We start from the raw sequence: 14,613 nt of genomic DNA on the forward strand, positions 1-14,613 counted from the left end.
TTCAGTGTGGACGCTAGTATTGTTTTTCTTGAATAATGGCCGTTATTTTGGGAAAACAGTGCAGTGTAAAACGCACCCAAAGAAAGCAGGCAAGGAATCTATATTCAATTCAGATTTCATCCTCTATCTCATTTGGTTCTCCCAGCCCCCTGGAGTTTAGCCCCTTAGTCACCAACTGCTGGTCAGCACTCCCCCTGTCCATTACAACTAGGCAAATAAAGCCCCCCCAAATTCTTCAGTTCTGCTGAGTCCATCTCTGGCATTGTTCTAAAAATACCATGTGCTAAACGTGGAACACAGCCTCTCAAAATTGAGGACAGCTGCAAAATAAAGGACACACTTAAAAAAAGTAGCTGAGGAAGCTTAAATTGATGTTTAATGTTAGTTTTTTTAAGGTAAATAACACTGCCCATAACTTCAGTTTCCTGATTCTGTATTTCCAGTGCCAAAAGCAATACAGTAATGAAATGTGGGATAAGAACAGGTTTGTGTGGGACAGCGGTTAAATTTGGGTCTAAAATGAGTAATGAGGCGCAGCTGACAGTTATGTTGGCTGATCCTGTGTGGCGCAAAATTCGGATGTGACTGGTTTTCTGGCATACATTTCTCCGAGCAGAAGGCTAGGTGCCAGTCTGCATATAAGGTTACAGTAGGGCAGTGGGGTTTTGCTCCTGGCCAGAACTGAATTGTTGATTTGCCTCAAATGGCCTTTTATTACTGGAGTGGTTTTTATTCCGCAAGGCTTTGTCTACACTAGCAAGTGTTTGCTGGTATAGTGATACAGGTATGGCTGCGTCTAGACTGGCAAGTTTTTCCGCAAAAGCAAGCGCTTTTGCGCAAAAACTTGCCAGCTGTCTACACACTGTCTGCTTGATTTTGCACAAAAGCACTGATGTTCTACTGTCCGAAATCAGTGCTTCTTGCGCAAATGCTTTGACTTCCTATTCAGGCAAAAGCCCTTTTCCGGAAATGTTTTTGTGCAAGAGGGCCAGTGAAGACAGCTAAAAACTGTTTTGTGCAAAAAAACCCCAATGGTGAAAATGGCGATCGGGGCTTTCTTGTGCAAAACCGCGTCTAGATTGGCACGGACACTTTTGGCAAAAAGTGCTTTTGTGGAAAAGCGTCCGTGCCAATCTAGACGCTCTTTTCCGCAAATGCTTTTAACAGAAAAACTTTTCCGTTAAAAGCATTTGCGGAAAATCATGTCAGTCTAGACGTAGATGTACCACTTTACTGGCAAGCCTTCCCTGAATAGATGCAGCTTATACCAGCAAAAGAGTTCTTTTGCTGCTGTAGTTTATTCTAGTTCCTTCACCAAAATAAGCTATGCTGGCAAAAGCACTGTTTTGCCAGTGCACATAAATCTACATTAGGGCTTGAGCTGGCACAGCTCTGCTGGTTAGTAGTGTGATGTCTTCACACCTTCAACCAGCATGGGAAAACTTTTCAGTGTAGGCAAAGCTTAAGTTTCACAGCAAGAGTAGAGAACCTAAAGCACTCTTTAGGGGTATGTCTAGACTGCATGGCTCCGTCGACGGAGCCATGTAGATGAGTTTACTAGACATAGGAAAATGAAGTGGCCATTTAAATAATCGCCACTTCATTTATATCAAAATGGCCACTGTGCTGTGCCGATCAGCTTTTTGGAGGCACAGGAGGGCAGTCTAGATGTGCCGTGGTTGACAAGGAAAGCCTTTGTCGGCTGCTCCAGTAAACCTCATTTCATGAGGCATACTGGAGTGGTCGACAAAGGCTTCCCTTGTTGACCGCGGTGCATCCAGACTGCCCTCCTGTGCCACCAAACAGCTGATCAGCACAGCGTGGTGGCCATTTTGATGTAAATGATGCGGTGATTATCTAAATCGCCGCTTCATTTTCCTATGTCTAGTAAACTCATCTACATGGCTCCGTCGATGGAGCCATGTAGTCTAGACATACCCCATAGGTGCAACAAACACAAAACCCATGACCATATTGTAATTTTCCATGAATGATACTATCCTCAGCAATTCTCTGACCTAGATTTTGATCTCACTTTGGTTTTGTACTCATGCAATTTGAATTACTGGTATATAGCAGGGCAGGTGAAGGGAGAAGAGGAAACTAAATACATTCTATACAGAGATGCCATATGTGCCTCCGACAACAAGCCCAACATCCATATTCTCCAGTTGAGCAAATAGCACAAATGGCATTAAGAAAAGCTAAACCCCTTTATCCAGCTGAAGCACTTTCAGTTGATACTACTGACACTAAACGCTTCCATTCTAAGACTGGTTGAACCAGGAGAAACGTAACAGCCCTCAGAAGGGTGATACTGTAATATACTGATGATGCCATGTGTGAATCTCAGCATTCAATTCCTAGGGCTAGCTCATTCTCTTTGCAGGAGTAGCTAAGCCTGTGCCTGTATAACCCTTGATTCTTCTCAGTTCCTGCAACGATTGCGGCCAGGAGACAATGGAAGGGGTGACCAGTGGCAAAAGTTAGTGAGCACAAGGCATCCACATGCATGTCTCTGGCCCACACATGGAGCCCTGGGACTCACTGCAAGGGGAAGCAGGCTTTCTGGCCCTTTCTGGAAATATTTGGACCCACCTTGGCCATCCTGGAAGTGACAATGCTATAGGGTAGATCAGTGGAGACACCTCTTCTCTTATGGTAAAAGCTGTGGAAGGGGATACAAGGGTAGGCAACGTCTATGTTTTATTACAAGAGTGGATGATGTGGCCCCTGGTGCTTGGCACGAGGGCATCGTGGGAACATCTGCACTCATGGGCCTGCCTACCCATTATTGCAGGGCTGGGGTCACCGGGGACTGCACCAACCACCCAGAGTTTGGGGGCACACTGACCACCTGTTGCTCCAGGGCTGGAGGCACTCAGGCAGCCCAGGAATTCAGGATCTGGCAGCAATGGGATGGGGGTGGGGAGGGGAGGGCAGAGCAGCAGCTCTGGGCTTCAGCCAGGAAAGCGGGGGCAGGGGGGGCAAGAGGACAGACCTTGTGCAGGAGGGGAGGGCCAAGCTGTGGGCTAGCCTCTCTGAGCCTGTGGTTCACCCACCACTCATGACTGCACTCTGCTGCCCCAAGACATCTCTGCAATCAAGAATTTAGAAGAGAGTTTCTCTAGCTGGAGACACTGAGTAAATAGAAATACCTGTATCTACACGTTTGCATAACCACTGGCTGGCTAGCACGGTCAATGGACAAGTACTCAGTCATGCACAAAAACCTCGATCCTTAGAAAAACTGCTTCACAGGTGGCTAGGCAGACTCAAATCCAAATATAAACACATGCCACTGACTGAACTTTCCTCTTGGTAAACAGCAGGGCCTTTTCCAATGGCTCAGATGATCTAAAGAGGGGCTATCGTGATGGATAGCATTAGTATGTTGCAATCAACCCAACTGTCATTCAAAAATAGGATCCATCTCGAAGAAGTTGTCTTTATTGGGCACTCATTGAAAAAAAATAGTCGACAATTAATTTTGGACTAATGACTAAGTACTTAAGATGTGCAACTTTTTGAGTCTTCCAAAACCAGCTGTATTGTAGGCGTATCAAAAATATGTGGCAGGCTCATTTTCAGCATTCCTATCTAGTTCTGTAGCTTCATGTCTCTAGTTTTATTTTCTGCCAGGCCTTCCTCGTGTTTACTGGCCTGATTCTGATCTCAAACCATTCCATAAATTGGGAGTAGCTCTGCCGAAATCAATGGAGTCACACTGACATAAAACTTGTGTGAAATCAGAACCAGGACCATAGTATTTTGGATCAGGGCAACTGCTAGATAGATCTTCTACCTGTGATTTCTGTGATTATATGGCAACATCTAAATACAATATTAGAGGACAATGTCACACAAGATCATGTCAGGACAATGCAGGGACAAATCTCATAGGGTATTTCTACACTACCCTCCTAGTTCGAACTAGGAGGGTAATGTAGGCATACCGCACTTGCAAATGAAGCCCGGGATTTGAATTTCCCGGGCTTCATTTGCATAAGCGGGGAGCCGCCATTTTTAAAACCCCGCTGGTTCGAACCCCGTGCAGCGCGGCTACACGGGGCATGAACTAGGTAGTTCGAACTAGGCTTCCTAGTTCGAACTACCGTTACTCCTCATTTCACGAGAAGTAGGAATAAGATCCTCCGGAAAAGGGCGCTTTTTCCGGAGGATCGGGGCCAGTGTAGATGCTCTTTTCCGGCTTTTCTAAACGCCGGAAAAAAGCGGCGGACATTTTTATTTAAATGCTGCGGGGGATATTTAAATCCCCCGTGGATTTCCCTATTACGATCTCTGAAATTAACATGCCCCTTCCGGAAAAGGGGCCAAAGTAGACGAGCCCTGAGAGTCAAGGACAGCAGACAGAGGCCACACCCACTGCAGGCAGCCAGAATGGGGTGTGTTTGTGTGTATAAAGTAACATTCTCAGGAAGGTGAGGGCCAAAAACCCTTGCAGAAAATAGAGTGTTTGGGGTTCTCCAGAGCAGGAAGAACTATGTGCTTTCTGCAACAAGTGATCAAAACCTTCACTTCCTAGCTGATGATAATCACAAACCTTTCCCATTTCAGCTGCTACTTGCTAAAGTCTGTGTTAACACATACTGATTTCTATGGTACCCATGTTGATTTCTGCAGTAAACTCAAATGCCTGGACAGTAATTTCTTTATTTAATAACAGATTACATTAAAGATATTTTAATTGTTTATTTGATGAAAACCTGTGGCTTTGAGTATTTTCCAATTCATTAAATGCTGCTGCATAATTTTCAGTTGCTGCAAAATTTAGTACCATTTGAAGATGAAGTTACATGTACAGGCAGTCCCCGGGTTACGTACAAGATAGGGACTGTAGGTTTGTTCTTAAGTTGAATTTGTATGTAAGTCGGAACTGGTACATATTGTAGGGGAAACTCTAGCCAAACATTTCTCCAGAGCTCAGTTTTATTCTCCCACACCTCACTTCCCTCGGTCCTTTATTCTCAAGCTGATGTGTCTGCTGAGAAAAGCCGCTCTGCATCTCCCTGGTCTGCTCGGGAGGGGTGCTAGCTTTGCGTCTCCCTAGTCTGCTGGGGGGAAGCAGCTAGTGCAGGGTTGCCTCACCCCGTTTGTAAGTAGGGATCCGATGTAAGTCGGATCCATGTAACCCGGGGACTGCCTGTATTTTGGACATAAATAACAAAGAGCTTTTAGATTCCATCACTGCAAGTTGATCACTAGCATGAAATTTGGTGGTTTCAGTCTTAAACTATATAAATTTTGGAAACAGAATTTTGAGTATATGTTTTAGATTTGCTTGAATCTGAAACTGAAAGTGAGACATGGAATTGCAAAGTGGGATTATACAAATAACAGTGTTTGCAACAAAACATTAAAACCTCACATTTAAATTTTCATATTTTGTTTAATTTCAGCAAAATAGCCTCAATTTAACTTTACAGCTGCAAAATAACGCTTTTCTTTTTAAAATCTAGAAATTTTGGGGACTATACATGTTTACATTAAATGTAATGTATCCAAGTGAAAGTCCTAACATTTCTGGAAACTTTGATTTATGAAATTTCACTTTTAGCAGATCTGTTTTCATATTATACTTTGTGATCTCAAAATTTCAGACATTTTGTATGAAAACTCCCTTTCACTCCCCCCACCCCCAACAATAAAAGTGATGTGGTAGCATCAGTCAATGGTCCTGAATAAAACTGCTAAATTTCAGGCTCCAAATATTTACTATTTTTGCAAAGCACAGCTGTGAAACCTGCCTGAATTAAACCCAACAATGCTTTGTACAAAAACCTGTGGGGAAGACTGTTGAATTTCATATAACCATATTCATAGGTCTCCAAGGTACAATCAGAAAAAGAGAAAAACTTGAATCAGCAGCAAACAATTGCTCCACTGGGGATAGTGATGGAAAAGCGGTTTTAAAAAGTGCTAGCTTATTGTGATGTTTTACACAATGACCATCTAATTCCTTACGCAAAAAAGGGTTTCCTGGCTAATTGCTTCTGTTTTGCTTGAGTTTTGTCCATGCTAAATATATGTATGATTGCACATGTTTGACATACACAAGTCATTCATCCCCTTCCCCCCCTAAATTAAGCTGAAAAGATATGAGTTATTCCTGGTTCTTAGAGCAGGTGGGGGAAGAGGAGAGAATTAGGAATTGTCCATTTTTCTTCATTTACAGTGGGAGTACTGGAGTGCAACAGGAAATTCACTTGTTCCCCAAGCCTGAAAGGAGATAAGGACACTGTTAATCAGATGGTAACTCAATGCACTGTCATAAATTTTAAACCAATGGCTACTCCACAGACAAAAACGGATGCATGAAGAGATTTGAAATCCAGAGTTTTAGACCAACATGTCATTGACTTCCAACTGTGTTCACTTCTTTACCCCAAGAATGAAGGATGAAGCAAATGTTTATGCTCACAGACTGGCTCTTTGTAAGTAACTTTAATAGCTGACTGTGTTGCCACGTTTCAAGAACAATAACTCTAGCAATCCCAGCAAGCTACTCCAAGGCAGCTTGATGAACAGAGACATAGCCGAACAAGCGTAAAGTACTGCATGTGTGCCTGCTTTAATTAATGTCTGTTTGTAAAGCTTAGAGGCATGAACAGCAATGATCTGTGAGCGCCCAGTTAATCTCCCTCCGGGACCCCTCAAAGAGCCGTTTTCCACTGTATTTCTTTAATTAAGGATGATGTGCATTCCCACGCTGATGCTTTCTCTAGTTATGAAACTTGTTTTCCACACCATTGGCCTCTGCATACATTTCATCCTCTTTTCAGTTAGACAAAGCAGAGCCTTTCTGGGCTATTGATATCATGGAGCAGTTTCAAAAGGCCAGGGTCATTGAAGGAAGGCACAGGAAGTATGAGGACATCTTCCAGGGCTTAGCAGACTTTGGTTTGGCTCAGACAATGTTTTCTGCTGGAGTCACCTGGGGGGATTTCCCATGAAGAAAACCAAGGTCCATGAGTGAAATGGAACAGCCCTGTAGAAAGTACCATTGTGGAAAAGAGCTGAAATGTTTAGAGAATGAAGTCTAAAAGATTTGGACTCATTTGGTAGGAACTATGGCTTAGTGCAGGGGCAGGCCAAATATGGCCAGTGGGCTGCATCTAGCCCACTGTGGCCCAGCAGGACCCTCAGTCAAGCTCCCTGCCTGCCATGGCCCCACACGCTACTCAAAGTGGCTGGTTGCTGGAGCCAGTGTGAATGTCACTGCACAGTGCGCCCCTTGAAGAGAGTGGGGCAGCAGGCTGCACATGTCAACAAGCACCTCGGCTGCAACTTCTATTGGCTGGAAAGCAGCCAATGGAAGGCTATGAGGATAATGCTGGGAGAGGGGCATGGTGTGGAGACACCCTCCCTAAGAGGTGCATGTGCTGCACACAGATACTCACATCAGCCCGAGCAGCCAGGTGTTTTGAGTGGCATGTGGGGCTGTAGCAGCCAGGGAGCCTGCCTGAGGGTCCCACTGGACTGCCAGATAGGAGATATCTATGGTAAGTGCCTCCCAGCCAGATCCTGCACCTCTGGCTGCACCCCAGCTGTCAACCCCATTCCACACCCAGACTCTCTCCCTGCCCCACCCCTTACACCTGTGCCCCAGGTCCCAACCCCCTCTTGCAGTCAAACTCCCTCTGACCCTGCCCTCCCCGTCACCTCTGCTCCAAGCCAAACTCCCTCCCAACCTTGCACGCCAATCTCCTACTCTTGTACCCAAACTCATCCCAGCCACCACATACCCTCCATTAATAGCATAGGAAAGTGCCGTCCCTGGCCACTTACCACATTCTGAGAGTGGCCTTCCATCAAAAAATATTCCCTCCCACCACCACACTGTCCTAGTGGATAGAGCACTGGGCAGGAACTCAGAACCCTGGGTTCCATCTCTCGTTCTGCCATTAGCCCGCCGGGTGACCTTGGACAAGTCATACCAGCTCCCCGTGACCCAGTTTCCCCATTTCTAAAACGGGAATAAGGAATGATACTGATTTTCTCTGTACAGTGTTTGAGATCTAAAAATTCCTGCCCCCTCTCTCAAAGCACCCATAGTGAGCAACCCCTCTTCCCACCACACTCAGCTTCTTCTGAACTTTACCTGAGATTTCTTTACCTAACAAGCCCTGCTCTGGGCCCCCTCCCTTTGCTTTGCCCTGGGCCCAGCTGCTCTCATGTTAATCCATGAACAGTCACTGCAATGGCTACTACCATTGTCTCCTGCCTTTAGCCCGAATGTGGTGTGGTTCAGACTTCCCTTGCAATGGAAAGCATTGGAGGGGAAGGTGAAGAGAAATAATGGAGAACAGAGACAAGAGGGTCTCAGGAAGCTGGGTGTGTGTCTGAGAAACAAGGATGGTAAGGAGCAAGTAATGCATTAATGTTGGCGACTGCATGGTTAATTGATCAGTGTTAGCACTGCAAGCACTCAGTCCTGGCTCATGCTGGGTCCTGGGAGCTAACCCTGCTGCAGCTCTGTAATAACGCTGGGTATGTCTACATTAGCCCCCTAGTTCGAACTAGGGTGGCTAACGAAGGCATTCAAACTTGCAAATGAAGCCCGGGATTTAAATATCCCGGGCTTCATTTGCATGTTCTCGGGCGCCGCCATTTTTAAATGCTACACGCGGCACGGGCTAGGTAGTTTGAATTAAAGCTATTAATTCGAACTACCGTTACTCCTCATTGCAGGAGGACATACCCTCTTGCAGTGTAGACATACCCTCTTAGAGCTGCAGTGGGGATAGCTCCTGGGATCAGGTGTGAGCTGGGACTGGCCCAGCCTGCCTGCCAGATCCTGAAATACTTTTCCTGCAGAGCTGCAGCAGGGGTAGCTCCCAGGACCAGGTGTGAGCCAGGACTGAGCCAGGTGGCTGGCCAGCCTGCTAAAAAATGTACTGGCATACTGAGGGGGGGAGGGGAATGGGCTGTGCATAGCTGGTAGCATTAACTGAGAAGCATCCACTTTATCGGTTAATCATTTAGCCGGCTACACTCTTACATCCCTGCTGAGGGATGAGGAGAGCTGAAATCATTTGGGGCCAAATCCAATCCCGTGTACTAAGGGTGTGCTGGGTCTCGGTGAGAAGTGCACAGAGCCTCCTACCTGGCATCCAAAGGAGAACTCAGAGAGGGACCTGGTGGATAATCTGCTGGCTAGGAACTTTGCCAGGCCCCACCTCTCCAGTGCACTGTAATGTGCAGTACTTGGCAGGCTGCCCATTTCTCCTGAAAGCCACACTGCACTTCCTGAGTCACACTACCAAGCTGACTGTGGTAAGCATCATACAGGTGGTACAGATTTAACCCTCCTGTCCAGCACCCTTAGCCTGATCCTTAGCCAGGGAATTTCCCAGACCAGGGGAGATCAATGCTGGCCCCTCTACTCCCAGCAGCTGGCCTGGCTCTGCTCCCAGCTGCCAGTGTCTTGGATTCTGCTGCTCTAGCTGCTGTCCCCAGGGGCACCGGAGCTCCCCTGCTTCGCCCCTTCCCCCTCCGGATTGCCGGGGCTCCTCTATGCTGGCTCCAGGGCACTGTGGAGCCGCTGCTCCAACTGCCGGCCCCCTGTGTCACTATGTCTCCCCCGCTCTGGCTTTCAGGGTGCCCGTCCCCAGGGCTCACCTGCTCGGGCTCTGTTCTTCCCTGGTCCAGCAACACGCCTGGTCACAGCCTGACATTTTTTCTCCAGGAGTGCTAAGCCCAGGAGTACCCATGGAGGTCACCAGTGACACCAGAGACCATGGGTGTTGCCAGACTAGGGAAGTCCAGATAACAGAGGTTCAACATGTATCACATTTATCTCCATAGTATTTATAAGGGAACGTAACCGTTTAAAATGTGTTTCCCACCCTCTGTTCCGCAGGAGAATCTTTCAGACACACATGGCCTGAAACTTAGTTTATCCGTGTTGGTAGTGCCTAGCTTCCTCTCAGATCCACACAGGAGGCTGGGTGCTGGGCAACAGGCAAACACAAGCAGGTTACAAAAGGCAGTTGACAGATTCATTCGTGATGAGCTTTTCGAAATGGTTTCATGACAAAATGTGCCCTTGTAATTCACAGCTCATTTTTCACATGTTGTAAATGGGATGCTTCTTGAATCTTCCAAAAGCCTTCGATGTTTGCTTTAAATGTTGCTTTTTTCTGCAGCCTAGCTCCTAGGAGAGCTGCCTACAAATTCACCTTAATAACTGCTCCAGAAAAAACTTGACAACAGCCTTACTAAATTAAGACAAAAGGGAACTCAGAGCCTAAGTGTGCTGAGTGTTTGCTTTGGATGGGCATGAGGTGACTGGATTTGCAGCCTGTGTTTGTTTACCTGACAGTTATTCCTGATAAGCAGAGTGATACTAAAGCACCACTCTGTGATAACACTAACGCCATCTGCCAGGGGCTGAGAGCTTGCAGAGTAATGCTGTCATCAGCACTTGAATGGTGATGGAAAGTTATTGCTTCAGTAATCACTGCTGCTTTCATCTTCTCTCCAATTTGCTACTGTCATTAAAAATTGTTGTAAAAAAATGTTGAAGAAACTTTTCCTTTATTGTGATGAATTATTCCCAGGCCACCTCTGTGTGTTCAGTGCCTTCTATCTACTGCCAGGTTTATTTACTCACATGATAGAGTAAAATTTACTGCCCGGCTATGACTACTCTGATTTAGTGACTTAGGAGATTTATATTAGCATTGACAAAAACTTTATACACACACACACACTAAGGGGCTGTGCCCCCTGCTCGCTAAACTCACCAACCCCTCTCTGGTTGCTATGCACGCCAACCCTCCTGGCCTCTAAGCATGCCGATACCTCCCCTCTGGCCGCTACACATCCCAGCCCCTCTCTTCTCTGGATGCTATATTTGCCAACCCTCCCCCAGCCGCTACGCTTGCCAACCGCCCTCCCGTCTCCAGCCACTATGGTCACTAACCCCCCCCTCCCGGCCACTATGCATGCCAATGCCCCCTCCCTCTGGCCACTAGCCCTAACACCATTCTGCTCCTGCACCCCTTCAGCCCCATGCCTACCACCAGTCAGCTCCTGCACCATCCTTCCTGGCCAGACTCTGCACCCTCATCCACTCCTGCACCCCACCTCCCGCCCAGATCCTGCACCCCCATCCCTATCTCTCTCACTGGCAGATACGAGAGGGGGCATGTGTGGGAGGGGGAGGGAGGAGGCCGCGCGGCTCCTGCCTCACTGGAGCACTTACCTGTGTGCAGCTGCGGCGGCATCTCCCCCAGGGGATGTGAGGCAGCTGGGGGTTTGGGCTCAGATGGCGGAGGGGACCCAGCCCCAGCCCCAACCCCAGCCCCAGCTCCTCCCCAGTGGCGCAGTCCCCCAGGGTGTGAAGCAGGAGCTGGAGCGGAGCTGGAGCTGGAGCTGGAGCTGGAGCAGGAGCAGCCCATGCCCGGAGGGGATGGCGCCGAGGCTGGCCACAGCAAGCGACTGAGGATGGAGATGGAGGCAAGCGAGGACAGCAGCATGAGAACACAGATGATGTGATGACGTCACTCAGGGTGTGTCTAGACTACACCTCTGTCGACAGGGGATTTAAATATCCAGCGCTTCATTAGCATAAACATGGCTGCTGCTTTTTTTCAAAATGGAGCTTTTTCGAAAAAAAAAAAATGGTAGTCTAGACGCAGATCTGTTGAAAATAAAGCCTTGTTCAAAAGATCCTGTAAACCTCATTTTTGAGGAATACAGGATCTTTCGAAAAAGGCTTTATTTTCGACAGAGTCTAGACTGCTGAATTTTTTCGAAAAAGCTCCATTTTGAAAAAAAGTGGAGGCCATGTTTATGCTAATGAAGCACTGGATATTTAAATCCCTGCTTCATTAACAATTTAGACGTGCCTAAGCTACATCTCTCTGTCGACAGAGAGGTGTAGTCTAGACACAACCTCTGTCATCCCACAAGAAAAATGTTTCTAAATATCTCTCTATACAACAAATTTTTTGCGTCCCGCTGCCTGCCTCTGCCCTAAGCCGCATGGCCTCCCCCCTCTCTGGTGCTGCAGGGAGCCACAGGACCTGCGAGCTGTGTGGGTTCCCTGGTTTTCCAAGGAGCCAAGGGAGCCATGTGGCCTCCCCCATCCCCGGTGCTCCGGGGACCTGTGTGGCCTCCCCCTCCCCACCCCTCCAGCTCCCTCACACACACCCTGGTCTGAGACCCCACACCTCCAGCCCATTCACTCATACTCCCCCAAGCCAAGACCTTGCACCCTGAGCCTGCTCCCTTCCTCCCTGGCCACACCTACCCCCAACCTGCTCCTGCACCTTCCCTAGCTCCTACACCCTTCACCCAGCCAGACACCCTTCCCCAAAGCTTGTTCCTGCACCCTCCCTTCTGGCTAGACACCCTACCCCAGCCCATGCTTGCACCCCAGCCAGACAGCTACCCCCAATGAGCAGGGGGTGCAGGGGGAGATGGAAGGGAGAGTGGAAGAGGAGTTTGGAGAGTGGAGGAGGAGAGGAACGAACAACTGATAAGGAGACTCAGAGGAGCTGAGCAGAACATAATCAGCACTGCTACAGGCAGCAGGGGGAGGTAAGGGGCTCTGACATGGAGTGTTGGGAGGCTCCCTTCCCCACAGGTGGCCAGAAACTTCAGCTGGTGGCCTGGGAGGGCTGTTTTCTTAGCCCCAACTGGCCGGGGCATCATCCCCAACACCCCTTTGTTTTTCTGAGGGACAGAAGGCCAAATGCTGAGAAAGGGCAAGTAGGACTTATACTTCAGCCCCTAAACTGTGGGATTGGGGGCAGAACAGGGGCCTGGGACCCAGGAGTGGGGCTGACCCTGCTAGAGTGTGTATAGAGAGAGAATTTACCTTTCTTCTGCATGAGATTCTGTCTGGCTTTAATGAAAGCCAGAATATCAGCATCAGTCTGGCTGTCTCCTGTGAGTGGGATAGATGTACTTGAAGTCCGAGGGGTCCTGAAATAAGCAAGTATATTCAAGGATTCAGCTGAGTAATGAGAGAGAAACAGAGAACATAAAATCAGTCTCCTTTTTTCTGTTTGGGAAAAAAAGATAGATGTGTAAGGGCTTTCTCTTCAGGCTGTGTGGGCAGAAGTCAGCCTAAGTTAGGGCACAGTCAAGACCATGTCATTTTAACTTTCTGATCTGTACAGACTTTTAAAATACACCTGTATTCCCACAACTCTCTAACAAACTGCAGCCTGTTTAGTTATTACGCACCCTCCCCTCACACAGAGTTTTAAAATAGTTTAATGTCAACCCATAGAGAATTACTGGCATAACACAAGGAGGTTACTAGAGAAATGCTGGGTATATCTGTGCAATGCGGCTCTTTGCTACAGAACTGATGCTACTATTTGCATTGTACAAGTCTGTTGCATCCTTGCCTCCTAGAGGCAAGCTGATGAGCATTCCAGGTTCTGGTTCTTGGAACAGCATGACCACATGGCTGTACATGTAGAACTAGACTGTTGATCATCTGATGTTCATGACATCGGTCAGCAGGCACTGTACCCAGGACAGTCCTAGTGGATAAACAACAGTTTATGGTGCTATCTTTTTGTCTATTTTAGTTCTAATCCAATACTGAGTCCCTGTGCCCATATGTCTTCACACTGGTTTAGAGATGAACTAGTCCAGTGGTGCGCAACCTTTTTTGATCTGCAACCCCTGTGCTGCAGGGGCCACCAACTGCTGGGCCCAGCCACCAGCTGGCCAGATCTAAGTGCCGCGCCACAGGGGCCACCAACTGCCGGTCCCAGCCCCCAGCCAGTCAGATCTAAGTGCTGTGGTGGCGCACCACTGAACTAGTCCACAACTGGTGAGATATTAAATAATAGTAATAATACCAACACTTCCCAAACAGAAACTATTTTAATCAAAGCATGATAAGAAATGAGGAGAGGAATCATAATGATATACATAGACTACTACCTAAGTAACTATTCTGCTGGTGAGGTAACTATTATGGCAGTTTGTAATCTTGGTTGATGTCTGATATGCATGTCTATATGCTGCTAACTAAGTCTATAGTTGGTAAATAGTGGTCTCCTGGCATAGAACCAAAATAGCAATTGTACCCAAATCATTATAAACTCCACAATGTCTATTTTATCTAATTTAACAAGGATATTCTAAAATTGCAACAGAAGTCTGTTTCTTAGGATGATCTTTCTAGTAGCTATTAGTAGAGACATCTCTATAAAAACTATAAGGGCTGAGTGAAAACTGAGGACCTCAGGGGAGAGTCAGATATTCTTAGTTAAGGAAGTAGATTACAACGCACTTTGTCACATGAATATCTACATCCTCCGTTGTGACCTGGAGTTACTGCTGTGCATCATCTCCTGGGTTCAGCCTAAGGCCGCTAAGCAGCCATTATCAAGAAATGATTCTGTACAATACCGTGACTAGTTCATATAAATGTTACATTTTCTATACCCTCTGCTGAATTTAATTAGCAGCCATGTTAACAGTGGAAAAATGTACAGCACATAAGAGCAGGTACTGACTAACTTCCATTTTTAACTTGTTTTCTCTATCTTTTTCACACACAAACACATTTCTGAAATACTCATTTTTGGGGAAGACATTTTCCCCGTTTTGCCTCTT

At 47.1% G+C, this 14,613-nt stretch overlaps 1 protein-coding gene across 2 annotated transcripts in view; it reads right to left on the reverse strand.

Annotated features, from left to right (window-relative positions):
• Positions 1-4,643: 4,643 nt before the first annotated feature.
• Positions 4,644-14,613, reverse strand: part of KIF6 (kinesin family member 6) — a 380,441-nt gene continuing 370,471 nt past the window's right edge. Inside the window, exons 20-21 of one of the 2 annotated variants that reach the window (XM_075925091.2) lie at positions 12,851-12,957; positions 4,644-6,240 (exon numbers count right to left, since the gene is read on the reverse strand). In XM_075925091.2, the coding sequence (XP_075781206.2) occupies positions 6,224-6,240; positions 12,851-12,957 (124 nt within the window). In that variant the 3' untranslated portion in view covers positions 4,644-6,223. The remainder of the gene's footprint in view (positions 6,241-12,850; positions 12,958-14,613) is intronic. The other variant, XM_075925090.2, reaches the window with a different exon arrangement.

Source organism: Pelodiscus sinensis, chromosome 3 (assembly GCF_052426305.1).
Source record: "Pelodiscus sinensis isolate ZL-2025 chromosome 3, ASM5242630v1, whole genome shotgun sequence".
In the NCBI taxonomy this organism is placed as follows: domain Eukaryota; kingdom Metazoa; phylum Chordata; order Testudines; family Trionychidae; genus Pelodiscus; species Pelodiscus sinensis.